Raw genomic sequence first — 27,485 nt, 5'->3', positions numbered from 1 at the left:
CTTTGTTCTCTAAATTTCCGTCTTTGTTCACATTACGGTATAATAATTATAACGTACTTGTATTTAAAAGAAATCATTTATTCACGAACGTGTAAGAATACGCTGATTATTAAGTCTTGTTGATTTTGTCTAATCTGATAAAATGTATATACACGTACATGTTTATTATGCATGATAATAAAATGTGTTTCTTTATCACTATTGTTTTTAAGATCTGGATTGATAGAGAGTGTTTTGTCCTAGTACCTTTGTCTTCAAGATATTTCACATAAGTTTTTAAATATCTTGCTTTAACTACTCATTATCTGTTGGAAGATAAACATTCTTTCACTTGACTCATGTCACATGTACTGAAAGTCGTGTTAAACCATCTTCGCTAGCCAAGGGTTACGATCCACTCCCGCTCTCTTCACCCTTGGCGGATTGAGCCAACATTTGTGATAATAATATTGCGCCATCTATCGGAAGATTAAAGTCACGCCCATTCCGAATACATTATTTTTGACCAATGGTAGCACTTGAACTCTTCAGTTTGGAGGTAAAAATACTAGACGTACCCACTTGGTAAAGCCGGAAACAAAAATATACGTCAACATTCATGCATTTCTGAATGAAACATACACAGAAACTTCTATTAGATGATTAAAAATATTCAAGTTGTCACTAGATATAGTCGTAAGTTTATAGATGTAAAGACTTGTTGCACAATAAACACGTGGCAATTGTTTACAAACACTTTCTACATTTACACGTGTTCATGTTATAGGCGCTTTTTGATTGGATGCAGCGAGTTTCTACTGCAACCAATAAAAATCCTTACCTTGTGTCTCCGAAATATTATCTCAATCCGCCAAGGGTGAAGAGAGCGGGAGTGGATCGTAACCCTTGGCTAGCGAAGATGTGTTAAACAGCAACAATCAATTTTGCAATCAACACAAAGGATATTTTATTTACCTTGTTTGAAATTAACATCTTTTTAAGACTTCTGTCCAAGAAGATGTAGGTTTCACTATGGTAGTTCCAAAGGTTACTTTTTATTGAAAATATCTTACTAATCCTGTAAAAAAAGATGTGAATTTATATTTTTTATTTAAGGTAGATCATAAGTAAATATTTTTTGAGACAGAATTTTCTTATACTTAGCCAGAATGAAGATTTTAATATGCTCTTTTCAAAAGTATAATAAAAAGGAGGGGTCACCGTGCTATTTTTCAAGCTATGAGTCGTTGAAAATTGCCTAAATTTGGTTAGATTGTTCATGGAAAAACACATTTGTGTGCATAAAAAAAATCTATGAGATAGAATTTTGAAATAAATTGTGAAAAGATAGGTTTTGAATATGTTTTAAGAAAATAAAAAGAAAAAATGGTGTCACCGAAATTGTTTTCTTGCTACAAGTAAAAAGAAAAAAATTCCCTATCTGTCCAGTATATTTTTTTTACTAAAACAGTTATCTTCCCTTAAATGGCTCGTTTGAAAAAAAAATGATTCTAAAAGCAAAAAAAATGATATTTGTTTAAATATTTTGGATTATACAATAAATTTGCCAAGTTTTCTTTATATTTTTGAACAGTCTATAACCATTAAATTTCAAATCTGTCTTCAAATTTGCAGATTTAGGCAAATAACTAGACCGATTTTTTACTGTGATTGTTCAATCCAAGAGGGCGGTATACCATGAATCTTCCTTAACAAGTTTTGAGAAACAATGAAATACAAGTATCACATTCGCTTATTGAGATTACGTCTGTAGATATTTTTTCAAGAAAACTCTTATATCTTACCTCTTAATTACGATATTTTTTCTCATTTTTGTCGAGCCTTCGATTTTAGTCGACAAAGCGAGACATAGCGATCCTACATTCCATCGGCGTCGTCGTCGTCGTCGTCGTCGTCGTCGTCGTCCACAAAATTCACTCTGTGGTTAAAGTTTTTGAAATTTTAATAACTTTTTTGAACTATCCTGGATTTCTGCCAAACTTGGACAGAAGCTTGTTATCTAGTATCCAGAAGTAAATTTTGTAAAAATAAAATTCCATTTTTTCCGTATTTTACTTATAAATTGACTTAGCTTTTCTGCCAGGAAACATTACATTCACTCTGTGGTTAAAGTTTTAAAATTTTTATAAATTTCTTAAACTATCCTGGATTTGTACCAAACCTGAACAGAAGCTTGTTTATGATCATAAGATAGTATCCAGAAGTTAATTTTGTAAAAATAAAATTCCAATTTTTCTGTATTTTCCTTATATTAAAATGGACTTAGTTTTTCTGCCAGGAAACATTACATTCACTTTGCGATAACATGAACATCTAAAATTTTACTATAAATAAGGATTAACGGCGGTACTTATTAAATTTTAAAAGCGAACCTCCTGTATGTCCTGCAAGAGGAGGATTTTACAAACAAGTAACCTTCTATACAGATCATCAAAACCCCATTAAAATAACCCAAACCTGGTATTTAATTAAGCCATAAAGGACCAATAGCAATGAAAATGACCATTGTACATTGCGTTTAAAAGTACAATTGAAACTAAGTTACTTTTATAACGATAGTTACCAACTGTGTATTTCTTATGAAGTATTGAACTTCTTACCTTGCGAAGTTCACATTTCACCTAGCTGTTGATTTTTATATATTTTTTCTATCGGAGGGGTTGGGTCATGGTGTTGTTTGCCTTTCTTTGATTTATGATTTTGTTGTGACCCTTTATATTTCTTTTTTTTTACGGGATCGTGACTCCAGAAAGGACTAGATGCAAACACATTTCACATATCTGCTGAAACTTTTTTTCGTATGTTATGCATAAAAAGATTCCCAATCGAATATGAGTAAAATGTTTAACGTTTGCAATCATATTGTTGAAAGTTTATTTTAGGTAAAGATCAATCGTTTAAACCCTAACGATACTGAGACGGATATTTACGATTTCAGTGTACATACATTGATCTTTAATAAGATATTTAATTTACAATGGTAATTTTAAACGCGGTACAAGTTGAGTGTGACGTCTACGAAGGGGAAAGATCAAAGTTAAAGTATAATATTTTGAATACCTGTCTGTCAGTTTTAGTGCCAATTGCAAGTATGTTTATTTCTTGTACCAAGTAGTGAGGTTGACAAATAATTGCGCAAGTCAAAGTGTCAACAATGCATAAGTTTGTTTCCTGTCAGAGATAAAAGTATTATCGGAATTCTATGTAAATGATACATGATTTATACCTGTTATTTCGACATATCATAAAAAGAATTTGATAACGTATTTATTGAATTCCATATATAGATACTTTTGGAACCAAAAACACAGGTAAATTGGGATATTTCGTTGTTTCGATTCATTTTTGTAATCTGATGGCTGGGCAATGGCGTTCGATGGTGAGTTCTACAATGATATTGGCGAATTTTCGTGCTGCGATTTTAAAAGTGAAATCTCGTGTGAAGAAATCGAGACTTTGGTTCTACGTTTTTACGTTTTATACAAATCCGTGAAATTACTTCCTTGAAAGTAAAGGACAGGGGATCTACTTCCAATTGGTAAGAAATTTTAAATGAAATAATAGGAATTTAGCCCAATTTTAAGCCATGTTCTAGCCATTCGACTGTGTATACTAACGGTTCTTCTAAAAGGTCAATTTTACCATAATTTGTATAGCTGGAGAATGTTAAATGTAAAGTATTTTACTGTTGTCTCAAACAAGAGTTTTAGAGTCTTCTTTAAAAAGACCCAACAGTCAGTTTCGACCCCTTATGATACTTCTCCTATTCAAATCATAAGAGAGGGTTTGGATTTTTTATAAATAGATTATTTTTTTTAGGCTTATCATTCTCTTGTCTACCCCCTCAGTATACTCTATTTCTATATTCTCTATTCTTTATCGTCCTTAACATGCATGAAATATTTTCCACTTGACGTTTAGCAACCAACAATCAATCTATAAATCTTAATTCTTTATTTTTAATTTTTATTTTAGCAGTCGGCCTATTTTCTCTCTTCTCTACTATTTTTTTTATATTTCTTCTATTCTATTACTTCGCCGCATTAAACAAATATATAGTCAATAAGAAGCTCGGGCATATGACAGTTTATTGACCATGTTGACGATTGAGACAGTTATGAGTGATTATATATAGCTGAGACTAACGTTATAGTATTAGTCGTAAGCATATAGGTCACAGCACTTGTCTGGGGGGATCCTATATACATGTATCTTAATAATTATATTACAGTTTTTCTTCTTCAGAAAAGTGCAGGTGACATAGGTTCTGACTTTACGCCAAATATTCCACCCAAGTTCATGAAGAAAAAACACACAATAAGTGTAGATACAGGGTCTGCATTATCTGGGTTGTCTGTGTAATAAAGGAAAAGGAATTTGTACTAGCATTTGTAATGAAAAAGAGATTTATTTTTGGATTTGGACCGAAATTACCTATATTCAACAGTTCACTTACGGCACAGAATGATTTGCTTAAAGGCTGCTTGAACTTGCAAAGAATATGCATACCATATACATAGCACTCTACCAATGTGGAGCGTCGGATATATTTGGCTTGGTCGAATGTTCGAATACTTATATCTAATTATATTGTTTTAAAAAAACCTTATTCTATACTGAAAATTAGAATCAACAATTGAAGCTTCCAATATATTTCTCTTATTTGAAAATAAATGTTTACGCTGATTCAAGAGAGTTGTCAAAAACAACACTTTTTAAATGATGCATCAGAAGCGCGTTTTAACCGGGTTTGCGAATTAAAAATCCGTTTGTTGGAATACACAGTGAAATACAGCGTTCCGATAGCGGGTGGTTGTCAACATTTTCCTTGCAATAACTTCTGAACCGTCAATCAATGCTTTTCAGATTATAATTTATTGCTACTGATGACGTAATAGTGGTTAAGTTTAATATTGACGACTTCTGACGTTCACTTCATACCTTTTAGGAGTTCTAGTCCTTGATATATTGGAAAATGGCCATCTTTGTCATTTCAATGTAATGTATGTACATGTATAATGAATATATTATCTAAAGAACCTATCAGCAAATGACTTTCAAATTTTAATATATACGAAAGATAGTATTAATACTGATTAAAAAATGCTGAAATTGATGATTTCGCTTTTGCTATTCGTGAATTATGGTCTTATGATTGAAACGAGAATAAAAACGTCTTAAAAATACAGAAAACCCGGTTGTCAATTCAATAGCTTATTTTTGTCTATTTTGTCCACCATCAGAAACTCTTAAAGATGGAGACACGTATACATATGTGAATACAAGAGACGCTATATGATTAAAAGTAATCTAAAGTCGCTTGACCAGTGCATTCAATATCTAGTTTATATGATCACGTGTTAAATAAGAATTTCATTTTGGACAGACAATAACTGTTTAGCGGACACAACGGTTACAGAATGCATGATAGGGAGTCACATGACGTCCAGCGTGCACAACAGTGTAGTTTGCATTACCATCTCAGACTTTCAAGCTTAATCCACAATAGATATAAAAAGATGTGGTATGAGTGCTAATGAGACAACTCTCCATCCAAGTCATAGTTCGTACAATGTAAATTATTATAGGTCTAAGTACGGTCTTCAACACGGAGCCTTAGCTCTAACCGAACAGCAAGCTGTAAAGGGCCCCCAAAAATAACGTGTCAATCCTCAATATGTCAATAAATCTATGACCAATATTTTTCTTTTCTTACAGAAATAGATTAAACCATCTTTTGAAAGGCACTTTCATCTCTTTAAAATTTACTGTGTTAAATATGCAATTGTCAAAGTCTGTGCAAAAATTAGGTCAACGTACAATGCAACTTTAAACTAACAAAGACACTTGTCTTAAATTTTTATTTACCTGTATATATATTTTTACAACAAAAAGAGATATGAATAAAAGTGTTAACCAATTTTGAGACGAGCGCTGGTGAGTAGAAAAGTTACTGTGGATTCATTTATTTTCGTGCATACCAATTTTCATGAATTGAGGAAGATTTTCGTTTTCGTGGAAATTTGATTTCCACGTTTTGCCAAAATCTGCATACATTTTTATATACATTTGTAATTCGTTGAACATTGAAATTAGTGGCTCGCAGGTAGCCACGAAATCCACGAAATATGGTATCCAGCGAACAATAATGAATCCACAGTATATGACTATTTTATTGGTTATATGATTATTTTGTCGGTTATATGACTATTCTGTCGGTTATATGACTATTTTGTCGGTTATATGACTATTTTGTCGATTATATAATTTGTCGGTCATATGACTAATTTGTCGGTTTTATGACTATTTAGTCGGTTATTTGTTGGTTATATGACTATTTTGTCGGTTGTATGACTATTTTGTCGGTTATGACTTTTTTGTCGGTTTTATGACTATTAGGTCAACTATGTTACTATTTTGTCGGTTATATGACTGTTTTGTCGGTTTTATGACTATTGTGTCGGTTAAATGACTATTATGTTGGTTATGTGACTATTTTGTCGGTTATATGACTTGTGTCGGTTATATGACTATTTTGTCGGTTATATGCCTACTATTCGGTAATATGACTATTTTGTCGGTTATATGACTATTTTGTCGGTCTTTTCCAGAGGGATGCAGAAAAAGTATGGGTTACGGAGAAAGGTCATGCGATGGAATCGATTTACATTTTATGGAGGATAATAATGCGGATGAAGACGATTGGCTCAGGTAGGATACTTCCGAAAGATTATGTGTATTTTCGTATTTGCAGATGTCTGTATGTTTGCAATGTATACATTTGTCTCCTCTGTCTGTGTGTGTCCGTCTGTATATGTATATGTGTATGTGTATGTGTATGTATTTATATAATAAGTAGAGTGGCGACTATGCTAAACGCATCTATTTCATCGTCCTTGGAATAAAGGATGCCACATATACCGTAAAGTATACTTGATATTTTGACTTATTAAATTTCTGTGTCTTTTGTGGAGAGTTGTCTCATTAGCAATCATACCACATCTTTTTTATATTATTTAAAGATTGACAATAAGTGTCTTCACTTTCCGACAAAGGAAATGATGTATGGTTTCAAGTAGTAAACTTTCCCATTCTATATAACAGTGCTTGCACATGGAGATTATCTCTCAATCGATACGATATTGCGGAGCTTATGCTCCCTATTTGATTAACCTTAATAACGTGTTGATGTTACTAGGAAGCTATATTTAACCAAGGGTTCCAATATAAGTTATTTTGAAGTTATCTTTTTGAAAATTTCTCGAACGCCATCATGTTTTTGGTTGCTTGATCGTTATGGAAAATCTGCGTCACAGACACAGGCACTTGTCTCAGAATTTCCCCACAGGCGCTTGGGTGTAGGATATTTTTTTTTTTTTTATATTAAAATATTCAATTTTCTATATTTATAATACATATCTATCACTTCTGTGCATGTCTCACCTAGTTTCGAGTGATTTAAACGACCCAGAGAAAATACCCAATTTTACTATCCATACTAAGAAATAAGTTAATCACAGGCGCTTGGGTGTAGGATATTTTTTTTTTTTTTTTATTAAAATATTCAATTTTCTATATTTATAATACATATCTATCACTTCTGTGCATGTCTCACCTGTTTCTTAGTATGGATAGTAAAATTGGTTATTTTCTCTGGGTCGTTTAAATCACTCGAAACTAGGTGAGACATGCACAGAAGTGATAGATATGTATTATAAATATAGAAAATTGAATATTTTAATAATAAAAAAAAAAATATAAAAAAATATCCTACACCCAAGCGCCTGTGAATTTCCCCCCTGTATATATACTTTAATAAAGGATTTTTTTCTGAAACAAGTGCCTGTGCATGGTCACAGATGATCACAGATATCCATGGATATTGTGCTAATTGTTGTAGTCACAATTCATTGCTCTTTTGTGTGATGTATCGTTTCATTTACACGACGGGTATCACCAATAGAGCTGTCTGTGACCGCTTACCTACATTTCCGGTACACTTGAGAGCATCATCGGGTGTTACCGGGGACCGACTTGCTCAGTCTTTATATTGCTGTGTGCTGCATATAATTGACTGTCTTTTCGTCGTTTAACTTATGGTTGCTTTGTCTGTTTGGTGTTTTTCTTTGATTTGTAATTTTGATTTTTGATTGTCTTCTGTCTCGTTTACACACCAAGCTTGACATGTTATAAATAGACCACAGTCTCTTGTTGCGGACTGCTTGTTGACCTTGACATGACTTGATTATTTATGTCGTGAGTTTGCTGTCTAAATGTCTTAAAATGACGAATACCTCACACCTCCTTGTACTCATATGTGTTATTTCACTTCATTTTGGTCACATATCTAGACAATTGACCCCATCAAGTATACGCAGTAGATTTTTAAGATCCTGGTGCATTGTTGTTGACAATTATCCTGATGCATTGTTGTTCGTGTAATGGATTTGTCCTAGATTCGAGGTAGGTATCTCAGCTTAGAAAAATATATACCAAGTAAAGGAGTCATTCAGTATCAAAGATTGCTTGGTCTTAGAGCACCAATACTAGTTCTGGTTAGCAAGATTAAACAAAAAAAATGCAAGAAGGAAGTTTTTGTTTTTTTATTTACCTGATAAGTGTGGCAATAGATGTGATTACGCTTTTTGTAGTATCAGAAAACCCTTGAGGGGCCTCACAATGCTTGTCATTCTAATAATGATTGTCTTTTTTTAATTATTAAGCACCAACTTTCCATATGAGTGCAACATCAGAGGACCCTCACAAGTGTAAGCTTTTACACAAAAAATGTCAGTGTTTCGGTATCACTAACTTGTTTATTCTATACATTTAATACGGAATAATTCTTATCAAATAACATATTTAAAGTTGAAATGAAATTGGTGATAAGGTTCGAAGAATGAAAATTATGTTAAGAGGATGTAAGAAAACGGATAAAAATTACTTGGAAGAAGATATTGAAAGGTAAAAACAGGTAGAAACAATAATAAAGTATTGTGTTATTTACCGAGGAGAGGATTGATTGATGACCGTTTTCCCGCCCAGTGGCAAATATTACATGCATAATCAGGAAGATATCATGTTTTTTGAGATAATTTTTTTTATACAATTTTTGTACTAGGCTAGACCGATACTGGCGCTGAGTCTAGTTTTTAACAATATATATATATAACAAGATTAAAGTCCGTAGGAAAGAATGTTAACCACATCAGACATATAAACAATCAACAAGCGGTGCGACGGTAGATCGGTCAGTCTTTGCTTGTACATCTGAATACAGCATGCTCAAATAGGATTTATGAGTAACGATTTTCTCCGAGGATCGATTACTTATCATTAAAAGGCAAACGATGCTAATACTCGATAATTGATATATCGAGTTTATTTAAAAGTTTTAAAAAAACGAGCTTCTATTTTGATTACAGTCAATATCTAACATTGATGTTAAAAAAACACTTTGGTTTAGAAATTATTACTTCAGACCGTCATGTTGGAATTCAACGAACGTGTGTCATAAAATCTAGCCTAGAACCTACCCACGAATCAAGTTCACCCCGTGACAGATGAACTGAAGCGGAAGAATCAAGTTGGCCGATTATAATAAGTTCCTTATTTAGATTTCAGGAGAAGAAATGCCTAAGAGGGGGCCACTGATTGCCTAAGAGGGGGCCCGCTCCAGTCATGCTTCAGTAATTCCCTATATAAGCAACCAAAATTTTTTCCAAAAAGGGGTGGGGGCGGGCCCCCTTATCCCCCTAAATCCGCCTTTGTCAGCTAACTTCGATCTTAACTGTCTCAGATGAATTATTAAAACTTCACTCAGCGGACCATTTCGTTTTTCTGTTGGTCATTTCTTTCGGAAATATGGGAACAATATATAGATGGCCATGATCAGTCCCAGCTATCATGTATAGTAAGGTTTTTTCATTCTCTTATTTCTATGTTTACATACAAAAATACTGAAGAATTTGTGTTGTGATTGTTCAACTTACGCGACGGCCGCCCGCAAATGACCGTGATAAATGTAATCAACCGATAGATCACCGTTTGGCAATGTCGCATTAAACACTGAGCAAAAACCATTCCACTTGGGATGCCTCAAAAGGCCCCAACGTGAAAAATGTAAAACAGAAATTATGATGCACTTATGAAAACCCCCTATAAAGATCTATAAACAAATAGTGAGGAAACAGCAACAATTTGTCAAACAACTATCTTTTAGCAACCCATCATTTTTTCATTATTTATCATATTCCGATTTTATTTATTCTTTACTTTTTGTCAATTTTTCTTTGTTCTGTTATCCCAGGCAGTCCATGTCCTATTTTTTTTTTTATACTCATTGCGGATCATTAACATGATACGGAAAAACTAATCCGTATTGAGCTGCCCGGAATTGACTCTAAAATTAGCTCAATTGGCGCCAACTAAAAAATAAACGAAAGTGAAAGTAAAAGGTTTGCATCATGAATTACAACACACATGTTCAAGACGAGATATGTTGGATGTACACTACCGTAAATGTATTCAGTGTATATACATATCGTATAATTGTAACATTTGTGACTAATATTGGACACACAACTCCTAACAGTCATCATGGTAATGAGTTTATTTTTTCTATGGTCCTTTGGTTTATACTGACCACGTTTCAGGGGCGTATCAAGTCATATAAAAAGGAGGGGTTCCAATCCAGGATAAAAGGGGGTCCAAGAATATTCGCATTCAAATGTAACAGAAATTGTCTATTGAGTCCTTAAAAAGGGGTAGGGGTTCCAACAGGCAACACTAGGTACCCCCTGGAACCCCCACTGCATTTTATGAAAATATAAGATCTGGCAATTTATTGATGATTTGATCATACATTCATTACTTTAAACCGGTTCCGCCGTTCTATCTATAGCTTCGTACCGAAGGAACGGGTTGGAGCTATTGTCACATTGGCATTATTTGGACGAGTCTTACAAATTCAACGATTCGCTAATAAAAATGGCCAATTAAAGTGGTTGGAAATTGACCTCAAATGTTAATATTGCGATGCCACAAAATAAACAAGTAGAGTGGAGTGCTAATTTTCACCATATCGTCCCATGTTCTCTACAGTTTATGTTCAGGTCTATATGTTTTTGAAGTATATTGATATTTCTATATGAAGATAACTTCAAATGCAAATCATTCCTAAGCTTGTAAACATGTTTGTTTGAAAATAATCATCTGTAAAGTTAGATTAAAGGGTGTTTGAAATTTCCTGATGTTTTGTCAATGGGGGACACATATTCACTGTTTTTACACATCAATTTAAAACCAAATATTAAACTGCAGCTTTATATAACATAGGCGGATCCAGGGGGGGCCCTGGGGGGCCCAGGCCCCCCCCTTTTGTGGGAAAAATTTGGTTGATTATATAGGGAATCATTGAAGCATGACTGGAGTGGGCCCCCCTTAGGTCAGTCAGCGGGCCCCCCCCCTTAGGAAAAGTTCTGGATTCGCCACTGTATAATATTTATCCAATAAATTTCATTATAGATGAACAGCAGACATTTCAAAGGTGTAAAAACAGAAATTTAGGCCAAGCAGTCAAAAAATACTAAGAAAAACTTCTTTGAAAATCGTATTTTTCATTCAGGAAATTGACCGAAAATTGTTGTCCGTTTTTCGGTCCTTTGCAGAAAGTGGCGCAATTTTGTTTAAGTCTAAAAAATAATCATATTTGTTATAATGTTATAAAATTATAATTTATCGGCATATTTCTCCCATTTCAGCCATCCTTTGAAGTTTTTACACCTCAAAATCATAAAACGGCGAAATTGTGTCCCTGGCAAATATGTGCCCCCCACTCTATCTGTTAATTAACCCCATGATAGTAGCGCAGATAAATGACCAACGAGCGTGTTAACATGTTCTTGACAAACTGAGCCGGTATCTTTTGTTCCCTTAACATGCTTAAGAACTCAGTAGGGTAATAAATGTGCTAATTTTTCTTTGATTTGCTATCAGTATAATACATAATTAAACATAGCCCATGATGTACTAGTCTCGTCGAAATTATTAAATCCTGTGGTCAGAATTCTGACCACGGGATTTAGGCCATACCTGTTGTCAGTGTAGCGATAAGTGAACACAACAGGGGTCCAGTTTAACATTACTTCAGATGTTCATAGTAATATTATACAGTATTTTATGTCATTGATCATGAATAATGTAAAACTACTTTTTTATTTCCAAATGTGACAATATTTACTGCTCAAATACATTAATTATTATTTCATGATTATATGACCACCCTGTTTGCAAGAATCAACTACTATATATTCACCATAGTAAAAAAAAGCAATATTTATTAGGTCACGATTTGACCTTCAACAACATTTCAGAAAAACATTTACATAATGTTATAATTCAGGCCTAAATTAAAATATTGTTTGTTTGCACTTTTCCGACCCTATTTTTTGAAACAGGGTAGGTAGGTAGGTAAAATATTTTCTTTTTCTTTCCAACAAAATAACTTGACTCGGTACATGTTTTTTTCATGGTTAGGCATTACAGAAGTAGGTATGATATTTTATTTCATAAATACAAAATCTGCATGATACAACGTATCATTTTTTTCTTTGGTTTAAGTATGATTTAACTGATCTTTACTATTATTAAAGTTTCTAGGACTATAAGTATAATAATTCCAGGAAGTTATGAAAAACAAATATGTAGAATGTGAAGTTAATTCTTATACATTACTATTTCGTTTTCAAATATCAAAATATAGGGCTGCGCAGCATATTTTCAATGTTCATATGCCTGGAAATTTAAAGAGTTTTAACTTGCAAAAAATGACTTGCACTAATATTCTGTACTATGTATGCTTAACTTGACCGAAAGGTTTATTAATATCATATATCTCCCTAGCATTGTTTGTGACACAGCTGTACAATGTGCAATTGTACAATCTATAGCATGTTTTATTCCGACATTCTACCAATTTTATCAAAATTTGAACTTAAATTATCAGAGATGATACATGTATCTATGAAATAAAAAGAATATTGGACTAGAATATAAACCCAGTGCACTTCCCACCATCATCATCATGCAAACAGTTAAAAGAGCTAAAACTAAGCAGTGTTATCAATAAAATCTAAAAGACTTGAAACTCAATTGTCACATATATTATATCACATCTATAAATGGTCTGTACAATAAGGAAAACTTGGCGATTTTACTACCAATTATTCTCCAATTCACAGGACGTTGGTTCATGTCAGATATAAATAAAATGTCAAAGCTGATCGAAGGCAGTGACATAATCATCCTAATCTACAGATCACCAATGGCCATCCCTACATAGGATAGAACGTTCGTTAACAAAATATTATGTACACATGTTGATAATTTTGTATTGGATGAACTTTTTAAATGAACCCTGCTCTTTAAGTATATTAAAAGATACAGGGCAACGTTCGTCATATCATTTCATAACTTTCAACATCGATTTCAATCAAATGCTTTGAATCTCTAAATGCAAGTCTTCATGCCAAATGCTCACGTGATACCAAACGGACCTTTTACGTGGAAGATAAAACCTGAGGATACTGGTAAAAAAGTTTCGAGCGGGAAATACAGATATAAGATTTTCGATAGGAACGAAAAAAATAAATGAAAATAAAATATTGCTTGTAAATACAATAAAAGTCTGAAAATTTTCAGTCAGAACGAATTTATAGGGTTAGTCGGTAAAGGGCAAACAAACAATATTTTAATTTAAGCCCCATGAAACTTAGACATTGTTTATAAATCAATACGTCCTCTTGAACAAAATCAACGAACAACAGTTTGATGTTTATATCTCAAATTCTTTTTGTTCAAAGCCATTGATCACCTCAGCAAAAACGTAAGACAAACGTAATGCCAAATGTAAATAAGGCTGCATAAGGCAGCAACCATTTGATTTTCTGGGGGGGGCTATGGTTTTTTTTTTCTGGACAATTTTTTTTTTCCGCTGCGGCGAAAAACAATTTTTTTCGCGACAAGTCGAAAACAATTGTTTTCTTTCAATTTTAGCATTACATATAGTGGCAGCTGAGGGTGAAACAAACAATTTTTTTTTCTCAGAATCAAAAACAAATTTTTTTTTTCTCCAAAAGCTGGAAACAAACTTTTTTTTCCAAAAAAATCATAGCCCCCCCCAGAAAATCAAATGGTTACTGCTTAAACGAACTTGGATTGTAGGTGATCTGATTACATGCACTAGTAGTATTTCTTAACATATTAAACAAGGTGTATTATTGTTGAAAATATTGATATTAGATAATCGGATATCAAACTAAATAAATAAATACTTGATTACATTTATGAATGAAAGAATGTAGAAGTTTACAGTCTAAAATTAGACCCAAGGTGTCTGGTGAAATGTCAGGGTTACAAATCTCTTTGTTTATTTTTTTCTTATCCCTTTAAACATGTTAAACTTTTAATACGGGAAAAAGGTATTTAAAGTTTGTGTGTACGAAATGTACAAAACTAAATAATACACGGTTAATAACTTGGACCACTACACCTGAGTAACAGAGAGATTGTCTGATATACCCCTCAATTGTCAAGATAATCTGGTTAATAAATATAGGAAGTTTCTGCTTGATAAAATACTTTTAAACTTGCAATGAACTCTCGGCGTAAGAGTGTTGGAAATTTTGACAGGTAATGTAATTATGGCTTATTAATTTGCATTCATTTATTATTTTTTAATATGTTTATTTATGAATGAATTTGCATCTCATTATAACAGTTTATGTAAGGATTAAATAATTTAAATGAAATAGATTTAGTTCCTCATACATGCCATATATATAAAATCAATATTCATCATATTGTTCACGTTGTATTCAATTTAAGAGAAAAATGGAACCATTACAAAAGAACTTAAAAATTACAAAAGTAAGAGAAAGCATCCAAGACATTAAAGAGTGTTGGTGTAAAAACAGGGAAAAAAGGGGGGGATTTAAGATATGGAAGGATTTGGAAGAATCAAGATGGATGTCCCCTTCTGACATGTCTGACTCTGACTGTCTCAGAGACACAAAATACTTATCCATTGTATTCAACAGGGGTTTCATTATCTTTCATGTTGACTGGTACTTTCCACGTTTCTAGGTGGTACTTTTCAATTTATTCCATGAATATCTTATATAAAAATTTCTACATTTAGGCGGTACTTGTCAATAGCATAGGAGGGTAGAAGTACCGGGTACCGCCTCCTAATGAATGGCCTGATTCAATTTAAAAGTGTGCACTGTACATGTATAACATACAAAGTGTAGTTGAATAAGACTACAAGTTGTAGACAAGTACCTTTTCCTTAGACATGTTAGAGCACTGATTATTTTTATGTTCTGCTTAGGGGCATAATTTTTTTGGGCCTGTGTGTCCCTTCATACATCCATTTGTCGATTCTCACTTCATCTGTCTGTCTATCAGTCAGTCCCACTTCAGGGTAAAGTTTTGGTCATTGTTTTTGGTCAAGTAATCAACTTGAAACTTAGTACACATGTTTTCTATGATATGAGCTTTTTAACTTTAATGTCAAATTATAGTTTTTACCCTAATTTCATGGTCCACTGTACATCGAAAATGATAGTGCGAGTTGGGCATCCATGTTCTATGGACACATTCTTATTTAAAAGTTTTAAAATTGAAAACAAATAAGCCACATATGTCTTTAGGGTCATTGTTGAGAGTGACGTAGACCGCTGAGTGTCTCTTTTTAGTTGGTTAGAAACAGATTTGATAATAGACATTTATATACTGGATATTTAAATAAATTTTAACACTTGAGAAGACATATTTTTCCACTTTTATCATTAAAGCTTTGAAGAAAATATGTTATCGAGTTCATTCTGATTTTATATTCTTTTCAAGCATTTTTTTTTGTCAAGCAATATCTGTAGAAAAATGAGGTTTCCATTTGGATATGAATACTGATTATCGGGGGGAAAAAAATTTATGAACTTGGTGAATTTGGTCAATAATAGTCTGACATGTCACAGTCGGGTCAAGATTGAAATTGGCAAAATAAGAATGGGAAATGAAAAATAGAATTACTTGCTTGATCTGGTGCACATGCTGATTATCTATAAATTCAGAATTTTTTGCAATGTTTTTACTATTGCAAAAAAATGCAATGTTTATACTATTGCAAAAATTTGCAATGTTTTTACTACATTGTATTGCAAAAAATTGCAATGGTTATTGTACTATTGCAAAAAAAAATGCATTGTTTTTTTACTATTGCGAAATATTGCAATGGTTGTAATATTGAAAAAAAATTGCAATGGTTATCATGGTTATACTATTGCAAAAATTTGCCATGTTTTTAACTTTTGAGAAAAATTGCAATGTTTTACTTTAAAAAAAAAAATTGCAATGGAATATGTAAAGGGATTTAAAAACTTGTATTGAAAATTTTTTAAGTTTTATTAGTATCTAATATTTTACTGAAACTGCGAAAATTATCCACGTTTAAGTCAATTCTTGAAACTTCAGAGTATTATATTTTGTATCACTTTTACATGTGTTGACCAAACACAATGTAGGACGAATCATTCATCACGGTCATAAAACTTTCGAGCATGATTTTTGTACTCAGACTCCAAAATCAACCAATCAAATTGCTGGATTTCACTGAGCAAAGTTTTATGCCTTCAAGGCCGGAACTAACAATGTTATAATTTTTTACAGATCTGCTCCTGTGAAGTTCATTTCAAATGACATCTCATTCAGAAACAGACTAAAGAGATTTTTCTTGAGAAATCCTTCCACAAGTGAGTAGTTATCTAATTCATATAAAAAAATAACAAATATGTAACACAGCAACAGACGACTTGGGACAGCCACATAGAGAATGTGGCCGTGTTAAACATGTTAGTAGGCTCCAAACCCTCCCCCAACCTGGAACAATGGAAAATGGTGTAACAGTACAACTTAAGAACGAACTATAAAATTCAGTTGAAAAAGGCTTAACTCATTAGATGGATACAAATAGAAATATATCTAACAAAAACACAGAATGTACGTGGCTGGGTGTGTATGTTTTATGATGCCAACAAGAGAAAACATTCACAGCTAAACTATAAACACATAAAATGGTGACCTATACTATAGCTCATTGTGGTACTTCTTGTTGATTCTTACATGTATTGTACTTTTAATAATATTTCTAAATGAGGCTATAACATGTATAAAGAGACTAGAGATCTGATATGGTATCTAATATATATATAACACAAAATAGTATTGCCAATGCAAAAAGATCATAAGCAGGGGGATGTTCTTTCAGCAATTTGACCATATCGTTATGGTATTTAAAAGCATGATAAATGCAGAGTATCATGAATGACTTTCATTTACAATTAGTGCAAATAGTTAAACATATATTAAATATTCAAAGAAAAACAATGACCTTGTGACCTTTTCAACAGGAGCACTTTGTCAATTTTATCTTCAGCAAACAAATACAGTGTACATATTTACTTGTTATTAAGTAAATATGAATGTCAACATGAAAATCAAACCAGTATTTATAATCTCAGTGATGATAATTGTCTGTCAGATTAAAAGTGATTTTTTGCCAAACTAAAATTGAGAAAGAAAATGGAGAATATGTTTGAGAGAAAACAATCTTACCAAAGAGCAGAAAACAACTGAAGGCCACCAATGGTTCTTCAACACAGCCAGGATATCCCACACCAGGAGGCAGGCTTCAACTGGCCCATAACAAAAATGTGGTATATTTCAATGAAAATGAAAGTCACACTTTTAAAACAAACATAATAAACTGAAATTGAAAACATACAAGAGTAACAAAGGTCAGAGGGCTCAGTCTCCTGACTTGGGATTCAGGGAGTCTCTTGAGTTTCATATGTTTTTTGCCATCTTTACATGGAGCATGTCTACAGATAAATCGTATTGCATGATAATGTTTTGTGATTATCATTTGTTTTTAATTTTTTTTATACATCATTATTGTTACAAATTTGAGGGATTGAATCAAAATCTGTTTGTTTTCTGTATGATAATAATTGTAGTGATATTTTTCATTATTTTAGGATTAGGAAGTCGTATCTTTGACCTTGTAATAAAATTCCTATTATGTTTCCTGTACATTATCCGTGTGGAATTGGATGATCCACAGAGTTATGCATGGTAAGAGATAATAATGATTTTACTGTAAATGTCAGGGATATCTATTATGTTTCCTGTACATTATCCGTGTGGAATTGGATGATCCACAGAGTTATGCATGGTAAGAGATAATAATGATTTTACTGTAAATGTCAGGGATATCTTGAAAACAGCAGAATAGAGGTATGGATTTAAAGGTTGAGGGAAAAAAATTACATGATATGGAAAAGAGAGACACAAGATATGAAAGTGATATTCAAACTCACATATCGTAAATTAATTGAGAATGCCATGGTAAAAAAACAAAAACAATGAAAAGACATAGAATGTTACAGTACACAAAACACAACTTAAAATACTAAGACTAAATGGAAGCAATGAAAAATACTATTGAGGTACAAATCTAAGTATTGTAGAATCTGTATTATGTGTTATTTTTGTGGTATTCTAATTTTCAAAAAACTTGTGGTTAGCTCAAAGTTCTACCACAAATTAAAGAGTTCATCAAACTACAAGTTTTCTGTATTATTTATATATGTAGAATGAAATTGGTTAAGGTGGTACCCAACACATTCACTAAAATTAATTTGGCTTGTTTAATTTTTTATAAAATTTTTACAAAGTATTTACTTTGACCCTTTGACAAAAACATAAAAATTTCAAAAATTGAAACCAACCGTTTAATCAGAAAAATTACACTGGTTATATAGCAGTTTGACAAACACCAATTTAGATCATTGAGAAGCTTAATATTCCCTTTACAACACAATGTAATTAAAACGTTTAGCTGACTTTACTGAGTTATCTCCCTGTAGTGTTAAGTACCACCTTAAATCACAATTCAAGTAAATAACCTGTAGTCAATACTGATTTCAACAAAAATAATAAAAAGGTTATTGCATGAATATCGGGGGAAATTGTCCCGAGTAGAAATTTATATTGCACGAGCTTGCGAGTGCAATATATGTTCTACGAGGGACAATATTCCCCAATATTCATGCAATAACCCTTTTATTGTATAGCAATATAATCTTTCAAAGTAAAAATTGGTTCAAACTAAGATTTTGTTGTTGATGACGTCATGAATTTTGAAGATTTATTGCACTAGTGGAATATTAGAATTTATTGCACGCTAACTTTTGGTTACTTTCTGTGGGAAATATTATATTGCTATGCAATAATAAAAGATATAGAAGGGCGACTACTGACTATGTGCTTTACTAGGGACTGCAGCAACATTAATATGTAGGGAGGGAAGTATTTTAGTTCTTTTCATTTCAACCATCACCTTTTGTGATATTTCTTTTTACCCAAGGCCATAAAAAACTTACCAGCTTAAACCCACTAAAGAGATTCAATGTCGGCCTTCCTCACAGTTTATATAGGTCTAATTATTCTATAAACTGAAATATTTGAATTAAAGTACATTTGACCATAAATATGTCAGTCTGTTACCATAACGTAACTTAGTATAGGCGTTTCAACTTTAAAATTCGTTTGACATAAAGAATTATGTAATGTTTTCCTGTTTCAATAATTTACCTTAAATTGTAAACATGGTTTGTTAATGTAGAAATCGTGTTTTTACATTCCAGTTCATCTGCAACATAATCTGGGGGGAAAAAGTGCCTGAATAATTGCGGTAATAAATGAACCAGCGCAGGTCAAAATTTTACCAATAAAAGGCAGATTGTCATTTCAAACAAAACTCGTTATGGTACATGTAAATATTTCTACTTCTATGTATTTATAATCAATTTGTCTTCAAAGGATTGTCATTTTTCTATCGAAGGTCATGGTTTTCTCTGTGCACAATATAGCCCAAAAGTGGCACTTTAAAGTGGTATTAAAACACAATCAATCAACCAATCTACATGGGCACTTAAAAGCAATCCCAGACAAACATATCCTTTTAACTATTTGGCAAAACCTTTCAGAATTTTGGGTCTTAAATATAAATGCGCTTTAACTTCAACTTTATTTGGCCCTTTAAACTTTTTTGAATCAAGAGTCTTTAGTAGACGATGCATTCGTCTGGCTTACAAAATTTTAATTCTGACATCTGTGATGAGTTTATTTATCATGTATGCATTTATCGCTATTTTCACAAACAAATCTTTGATCATACTGACTGATCATTTTCTTTCTCAGCACAGTTGAGGCACTCGAGTGATATGAAAAATTATTGTTAAAAACTAAGGGAGCACATACTGTTGTAGATGAAATCGTAGGTAAAATAGTTATAAATCGATGGTCATCTCAGCTCCATTGCTTTTCTCACTTTCGCCATTCCAGCTCAAGTGAGAAAATCAATCTGGTTGAAATGACCAACAATAATCGGGTATACTTCCTTGAGATTTCAAATTTGAAAATTTCACTAGGACTGGCAAGAGACCTTGAGTTATATTTTGATGAAATAAAAAAAGAGCAAATCCATTATACAAACCAATAAGCGCTTTGTCTTTTAGATTAATTTATTTTTTTCACTGATGTCCTTTTTCATACAAGAATGTACAAAACAAGTTATTTTATTTATATGATATATAGTTTTCAACAGTAATTGTGAAACTTAGATTCATCAACTTTCCCATCTTAGCATCTTGAGTGAAACAAATATGTGTAGACTTTCTTCAGGTTCAAGGCAGAAATTGTTATTCTATTTATATGATATATAGTTTTCAACAGTTATTGTGAAACTTAGATTCATCAACTTTTAAACAATTTAAGCTTCTTAAGTGAAATAAATATATAAATATAAATATAGTGTAGACTTTTTGAAAGTTCAAGGCAGGCATTTGATCATGTATAAACAAATATTCCAAGACATATATTAGATTTTAGTTCGATTTTATTACACATTTGGTTGAAAAATAATCAGATAGTTACAGTTTAACTGATTTTAAACGTCTGACTTTTCATCCTTTCAGGCATGCAAGTATGTCCTTGATAAAAATATACATGTATTTGTCACTGGACATTAAACTTCCATCTATCCATCCTTTGCAAACTGTAACATGGGAAAGAGGCTGTATCTCTTTCTTCTTGTAAATCAATCATTTTTGAATTAAAACTTTATGTTAATCAAGATTCAAGATTTTAACTGAAACTAATTTAACCTTTTTAAAGCCATTCAAATCTTTTTTTCTTTTAATTAAAAAGTTTTATTACTGTGAATTTATCATTGTTCTTTGGATACTAATTTTCCTAGGATGGCGGGTACTGGAGAATCACAAATTAAAATTTTCAACGAATTATAAATTTTCTGTAATGTTTTCATACTTTTGAAAAACAATGAAATCTTATAAAATTGAGAATGGAAATGGGGAATGTGTCAAAGAGACAACAACCTGACCATAAAGCAGACAACAACAGAAGGTCACCAACAGGTCTTCAATGCAGCGAGAAATTCCTGCACCCAGAGGCGTATATATATATCTAGATGAACCTCAATCTTCAAAAATTGGAACCCAAAAAATAAATAAGTTAGCAGTATTAGGAGATACCTTTTGCATAAATTAAAATGAACACCTCTTGAGCCATTATAAAGACATATTTATGTACTTCTGTATTAACAGTAGACCAGGTGCTCTTTTGTTTTATATGAAAGCTATATATAAGTACATCATGTACATGTACAAGACATATACATCAAGAAAAATGCACTGAACTTTTTTTGTTAGCCTTGAATTATTAACCTTTGTTGTAAAGACAACACATGAATACACTTTGAAACTCATGTCTCAGTGAAATGACAAATGCATACATTGCAAAAATTAAAAGTGCAATATCTATACAATAAATTAAAAAAAAATGGAAGGTTTTTATTAATGTGAATTATGCGACTGAATGAACATCACAATAATAAAAAAAACTTGCATTATTATGTTTGTAATTATTTTCCCAAAATTGCAATTAATAATCTAGCATTTTTGCTGATTCTTCAAAAATTGCAACAGTTTTTGAATTTATATTTAAATAAGTCTTGCCAAGTCACACATGCATATAGTATGCAAATATAAAAAGTGGAACATGCATATATTCATAAATCTGCAATAAATTTCACCATTTAGTGCAGAATCCTCAATTTTTTTTTATGTCAAGACAACATGCTAGTGTCATTCTACAATCAATTCATTAAACTTAGTGTTTTGCACTGATGTTAAAAACTTTTTCTTCTGCAATTAAAAAGCATTATTTATTAAAAAGTTCTCACCTACAGTATAGTAAATTTATGATGTATCAAGAAGGGATTTGTTACAAAATGCTTTGAAGTTGAATAAGTATGGTGTAATAATATTTTTACTTCGAAATAACAACTTTATATAACATGTATTACATGTATAAAGTGATCAACAAATGAAAACACATTTGAAACAAAGAAATTGTTCCTGTGGCTCAACCCCTTACATTGTTGATGATTTCTTATATATATTTACCAATTTTATTTTTATTTTCAGCGGTGGAATGGACTGCAGTGTACATAACTTAACTTTACCCAAAGATAGCGATGAAATGGTGTTTTCTTCAAACGCAATTAATTGGTATGAATATATATATAAACATTGTACAATGTCTTTAATATAAGGGGAGATAAATCCAATTACATTTAAAAACTATAAATGGAAAATGGTGTTTTCATCAAATGTAATTAATTGGTATGAAAATATATATAAAGTGTTAGATAAAAGGAAAGATAAATTCAGATAAATATGTTTTAATACTGTAAATTGAAAATGTTTTTTTTTCAAATGCAATTAATTAGTATTAAAATTTATAGGTATGAAACCTAAGGGGAGATAATTTAGTTACATTTTAAATGTAAATTCAGAATTTATTGGTATATTTTTACTGATGCTTATAATGCTTCTGGGTTAATAGTGCAATGAGAAGACTTCACATTCTGGTAACTGAAACATAGATCTCTATCCAGTTTTTGTCTCATTCACAGTATACGTAGTTAAACTAACTTTTTTGTCTTGAAAATTCACAATAATAAATGCAATCAATAGTTTCTGAATTTAAAGTAGATAATGTCTAGGTATACAATTTGACAATGATAATAGAAAGGTGGTGTGTGTATTCAATAATACAAAATTTGATAACAATGAAACAGATCTAGTAGAGTATACATGTATCAAGATTACCATATGCTGTAAATTCATAAACTTAAGTTTGATGTTTTTATGCCCCACCTACGATAGTAGAGGGGCATTATGTTTTCTGGTCTGTGCGTCCGTTCGTTCTTTCATTCGTCCGTCTGTGCGTTCGTTCTCTTCAGGTTAAAGTTTTGGTCAAGGTAGTTTTTGATGAAGTTGAAGTCGAATCAACTTCAAACTTAGTACACATGTTCCCCATGATATGATCTTTCTAATTTTAATGCCAAATTATAGTTTTGACCCCAATTTCATGGTCCACTGAACACAGAAAATGACAGTGCGAAATTCAGGTTAAAGTTTTTGGTCAAGGTAGTTTTTGATGAAGTTAAAGTTACATCAACTTGAAACATAGTACACATGTTCCCTATGATACGATATTTCTAATTTTTATTCCAAATTAAAGTTTTTACCCAATTTCACGGTCCACTGAACATAGAAAATGATAGTGCAAGTGGGGCATCCATGTACTATGGACACATTCTTGTTATTAATGTGAATTGTGTGAATGGGTGTGTATTGTAAAATGTATAAGAACTCACTTTCTGATATTGGATACATATTATCTGTATGTACATTTTCCTAAAATCACAATAATTGATTTTGGTTAGTCTTGTCAAAATCGCAATAATAATTGCTTGCAATGATTTCTAAATTTACAGTAATCTTGAACATTATAGTCAATTATAAGAGTCTTCACCTAACAGACATGACAATATGGATATTATCTTATTGTAATTTGACTTAGGAGTTAGGACATCAATATTAGGCTGTTTCTTTGTTGTTGTTGAAAATTCAACTCTATATCAACTCCTCATTGCCAGTTTCTAGGCTTTAACGTTAATAATTGTAGTTATATCAAGATTTTATCATTCACTATAGCATATATATATATATTGGCCGTCATCATTATGAAAAAAATCCAATTAGTTTTTAACAGTATTGAATAAAACTGTAGAGAATTTTAAGCTTTTAACAATGAAAATCGACTGTATTTTTTTTTCTCTGAATGATAAATCTCTATTACACCTTGAATGGTTCTGGAGTTATTCCCCTTAGACAGATAAAAATGATGAGATCTAATGTAATTATTAATAAAAGGTTTGATGGGTCAGAAGACCTCTGGCAGTATGAAAGATACAATTATTCTCATTATTATTCAGGCATGTGTTGGTATGGGTGAGAAGACCTCTGGCAGTATGGGTACTACAAGTATTTTTATCAGTCGTAACTCTAGTCAAAGCCTGTGTAGAATTGTATATAGGATCTAAAGTAAGTTTGATATTTAATTTCATCCTTGATTGAAAAGCAGACATTAGATTATTACAGTTTTTTTTATGCTAATGAGTGTTTCCCCGCTGTAATCTCACTGAAGGGCCAGTTTGTCCGTCATAATGTTTCACCCAAAAAAGTTTCAGCTCTTTAACTTTAGTTTGCTCATCCAAAAGTAAAATATCAAAGATACCGAACTCTTGAGGAAAATTCAAAATGGAAAGTCTATAATCAAATTGCAAAGTCAAAAGCTCAAACACATCAAACAAATGGATAACAACTGTCATATTCCTGACTTATACACAATGCTTATTACCTCCATACACAGATAAATTTCTAATCTTGAAGACACTGTTTCCACTGTTCTCCAGATATGTTCCTTTATATAGGAAAAATTGCTAAATTTGCCATTATAGCACTCAACTAAATTTTACATTTAACTTATACACAATGCTTATTATTACCACCAAAAAACAGATTAAGGTCAAGTATGGGTTATGTTCCTTTATAAAAAAATTTACAAACTTTTCTGCACTCTTACTTTAGTTTGCCTGAACCACATGTTATAAATGTCCCTTATATTTAAAAAATTGATAAATTTGCCATAAATACAAAATTTAAAAGCTATGGCATCTGTGTCCATTTTGGACATTGTTCTTTTATTTATAATTCATGGTTCATATCATCTCATTTATTCATTTTTCAAAATTGATTTATAAGTTATGACAGATAATGTTGTTGCTTTTATCTGAATTTGCAATTAGGAAAATAGGGACCATGCCTAATGACATCACATCAAAAGAATATAAATTACAGTTTTTGTCGAGCCTGGGACTTTTGTCGCAGAAAGCTCGACATAGGGATAGTGATCCAGCGGTGGCGGCGGCATTAGCTTACTTCTTAAAAGCTTTATATTTTTGAAGGTTGAACACCTGAATGTTTCATATTTTGTTTATGGATGCTTCATTTTACGAAGTTTCCGTCAGTCACATGTCCAGTGTCCTTGACCTCATATTTATGGTTCAGTGACTACTTGAAAAAAAAGTCAAGATTTTTTTAATGTTAAATTCCCTCTTATAAGTAAGTTCGTACCTTGAAAGGTCCTCATACCCGTCAGACAGTTTTCACTTGACCTTGACCCAGGGCTTCCAAAAAACATTTGAGCCAGCCGGACATTTTATATCTGATCCCGATTTTAATTCCTTAAGACTAAGTCACAAAAGGCAGTTATGGTAATCAGATGGCCATTCCAATGATAATGACATTAGATTAAAAAACGATTTTAAACTTTACTTTGTTTTGGATGTTTGGATGTAAACTGTTGAATTGGCAGTGCATCATTCAAAGTGTGCACATCAGTGTGCTCATAACTGCCATTGACTCTTTATTTGTGCAAAATGACATGTCAAAAACTTCATTTTTGTTTTTAAAATCACGTTTTTCTAAAACCGGATGTTGACTTATCAATGGTAAAACATGGACTGTAAACGGATACTTAAAATCCGTGTACATTTGCAAAGCATGACTGAGTGAAGAAGCTCTTTCCACGTTATTTTTTAAACAAAATGCTTGAAATGAACGTTTAGATACAGGTATCAATGATAATTTTACCATTTTGAAGAAATAAAGGATGCATAATTAAATTTCCCACCTTTGCACATGCGCACACATGTTCTAGTTCATTCGACGTAGTTCTTACGATTTTTCATTTAAACCTTTTAAAATTTTTTATCAAATCATGTAGATAAACTAATTTCTTATAATTTTAATCTTTTGGACTAAATCAATAAGCTACAAACCGCTGAAATGTAAGAAAATAATTGTGAATAGACCGATCAATGTATATGATGTCCGGTACTGAACATAGTTTACCTGTCACCTGAACAGGTAGATATCACCTGTCCAACAACTAATTAGCCTTTATTAAAATTAGAAAGTATTGAAGTAGGGGTTGTTTTGATAGTAATTAATCATCATGTCACTTTTATGACCGCAAATGTGTAGATGTTAAAAGGCAAAAGGTTGGGTCAAAAAGATCGTGACTTATGTTAAAATGACCGAAAAAGCCTTGAAAACTAAAATGTATATGACCGTTTCATGCTTTGCCCAGCCGGACTTTTACCGGACATTAATCAAATGTCCGGAATATATGACTGTTTTGGAAGCCCTGCCTTGACCTCATTTTCATGGTTTTATTTGACATTTGATATTTTCATGGTTCATTGCTCAGTCAATGTTTAGGTTTCTTGGTTAAGTTTATGTGACAGTTGTAATAAAGCTTTATAATTTGGACTATCAAGATAATGTCAATGATAGTAAAGAAGGCAAGACATTTCAGCGTGTGCACTCTTGTTGCAATTTATCGGAAAAGAAAGAACAAGTACTTATCCTATGGTCGTTGAGACAGACATATTGTAAACCAACTTATTTTAGTGTATACTTTTCTTCGCATTTTACTTTTTATTCCACTTCGTGGCTTTTTAATTTACTTGATGTATTTTAATATGGAAAATTTCTTACATATTCGCCACGATTAATATCGCTTTATTTTTCTACTCGCAAAAATCGTCACAATTAATTGATCGTGAAAAGATGGTTTACAGTAATCATTCACCAAATATCATGGGACATGTGGGACAAACAATTTATAAACTGAAAACAGGCAAATTTAAAATATTAAATAACTTGGGATTTGAGATAAAAATTTAGCAGTCTTGTAGTGATAAATAAGTTTAAGGATGTTTGCTCCTCTATTTTTTGAATTTTTGCCAGATTTTCGGAATCCTCTGGTTTTATCCATGTATTAACATTAAAAACATTTGCCCACTAACCCCTACTTTTCTTTTCATATTTTTAATATATATTGTTTAAAAAGCCATATTTCAAAAT

At 31.9% G+C, this 27,485-nt stretch overlaps 1 protein-coding gene across 15 annotated transcripts in view; it reads left to right on the top strand.

Annotated features, from left to right (window-relative positions):
• Positions 1-27,485, top strand: part of LOC139498974 (potassium channel subfamily T member 2-like) — a 147,712-nt gene that overhangs the window by 27,946 nt on the left and 92,281 nt on the right. For 10 of the 15 annotated variants that reach the window (XM_071287602.1, XM_071287599.1, XM_071287604.1 and 7 more), the window contains 5 exons: positions 6,612-6,711; positions 16,729-16,811; positions 18,096-18,192; positions 22,629-22,712; positions 24,488-24,596. In XM_071287602.1, the coding sequence (XP_071143703.1) occupies positions 6,629-6,711; positions 16,729-16,811; positions 18,096-18,192; positions 22,629-22,712; positions 24,488-24,596 (456 nt within the window). In that variant the 5' untranslated portion in view covers positions 6,612-6,628. Of the gene's footprint in view, positions 1-3,514; positions 3,539-6,611; positions 6,712-8,407; positions 8,464-8,774; positions 8,965-14,638; positions 14,692-16,728; positions 16,812-18,095; positions 18,193-18,237; positions 18,293-22,628; positions 22,713-24,487; positions 24,597-27,485 lie in introns of those variants that run through there. The other 5 variants (XM_071287606.1, XM_071287608.1, XM_071287607.1 and 2 more) reach the window with 5 other exon arrangements.

This window comes from Mytilus edulis, chromosome 12 (assembly GCF_963676685.1).
Source record: "Mytilus edulis chromosome 12, xbMytEdul2.2, whole genome shotgun sequence".
Classification (NCBI taxonomy): domain Eukaryota; kingdom Metazoa; phylum Mollusca; class Bivalvia; order Mytilida; family Mytilidae; genus Mytilus; species Mytilus edulis.
This window is presented reverse-complemented; position numbering and strand designations above follow the sequence as displayed.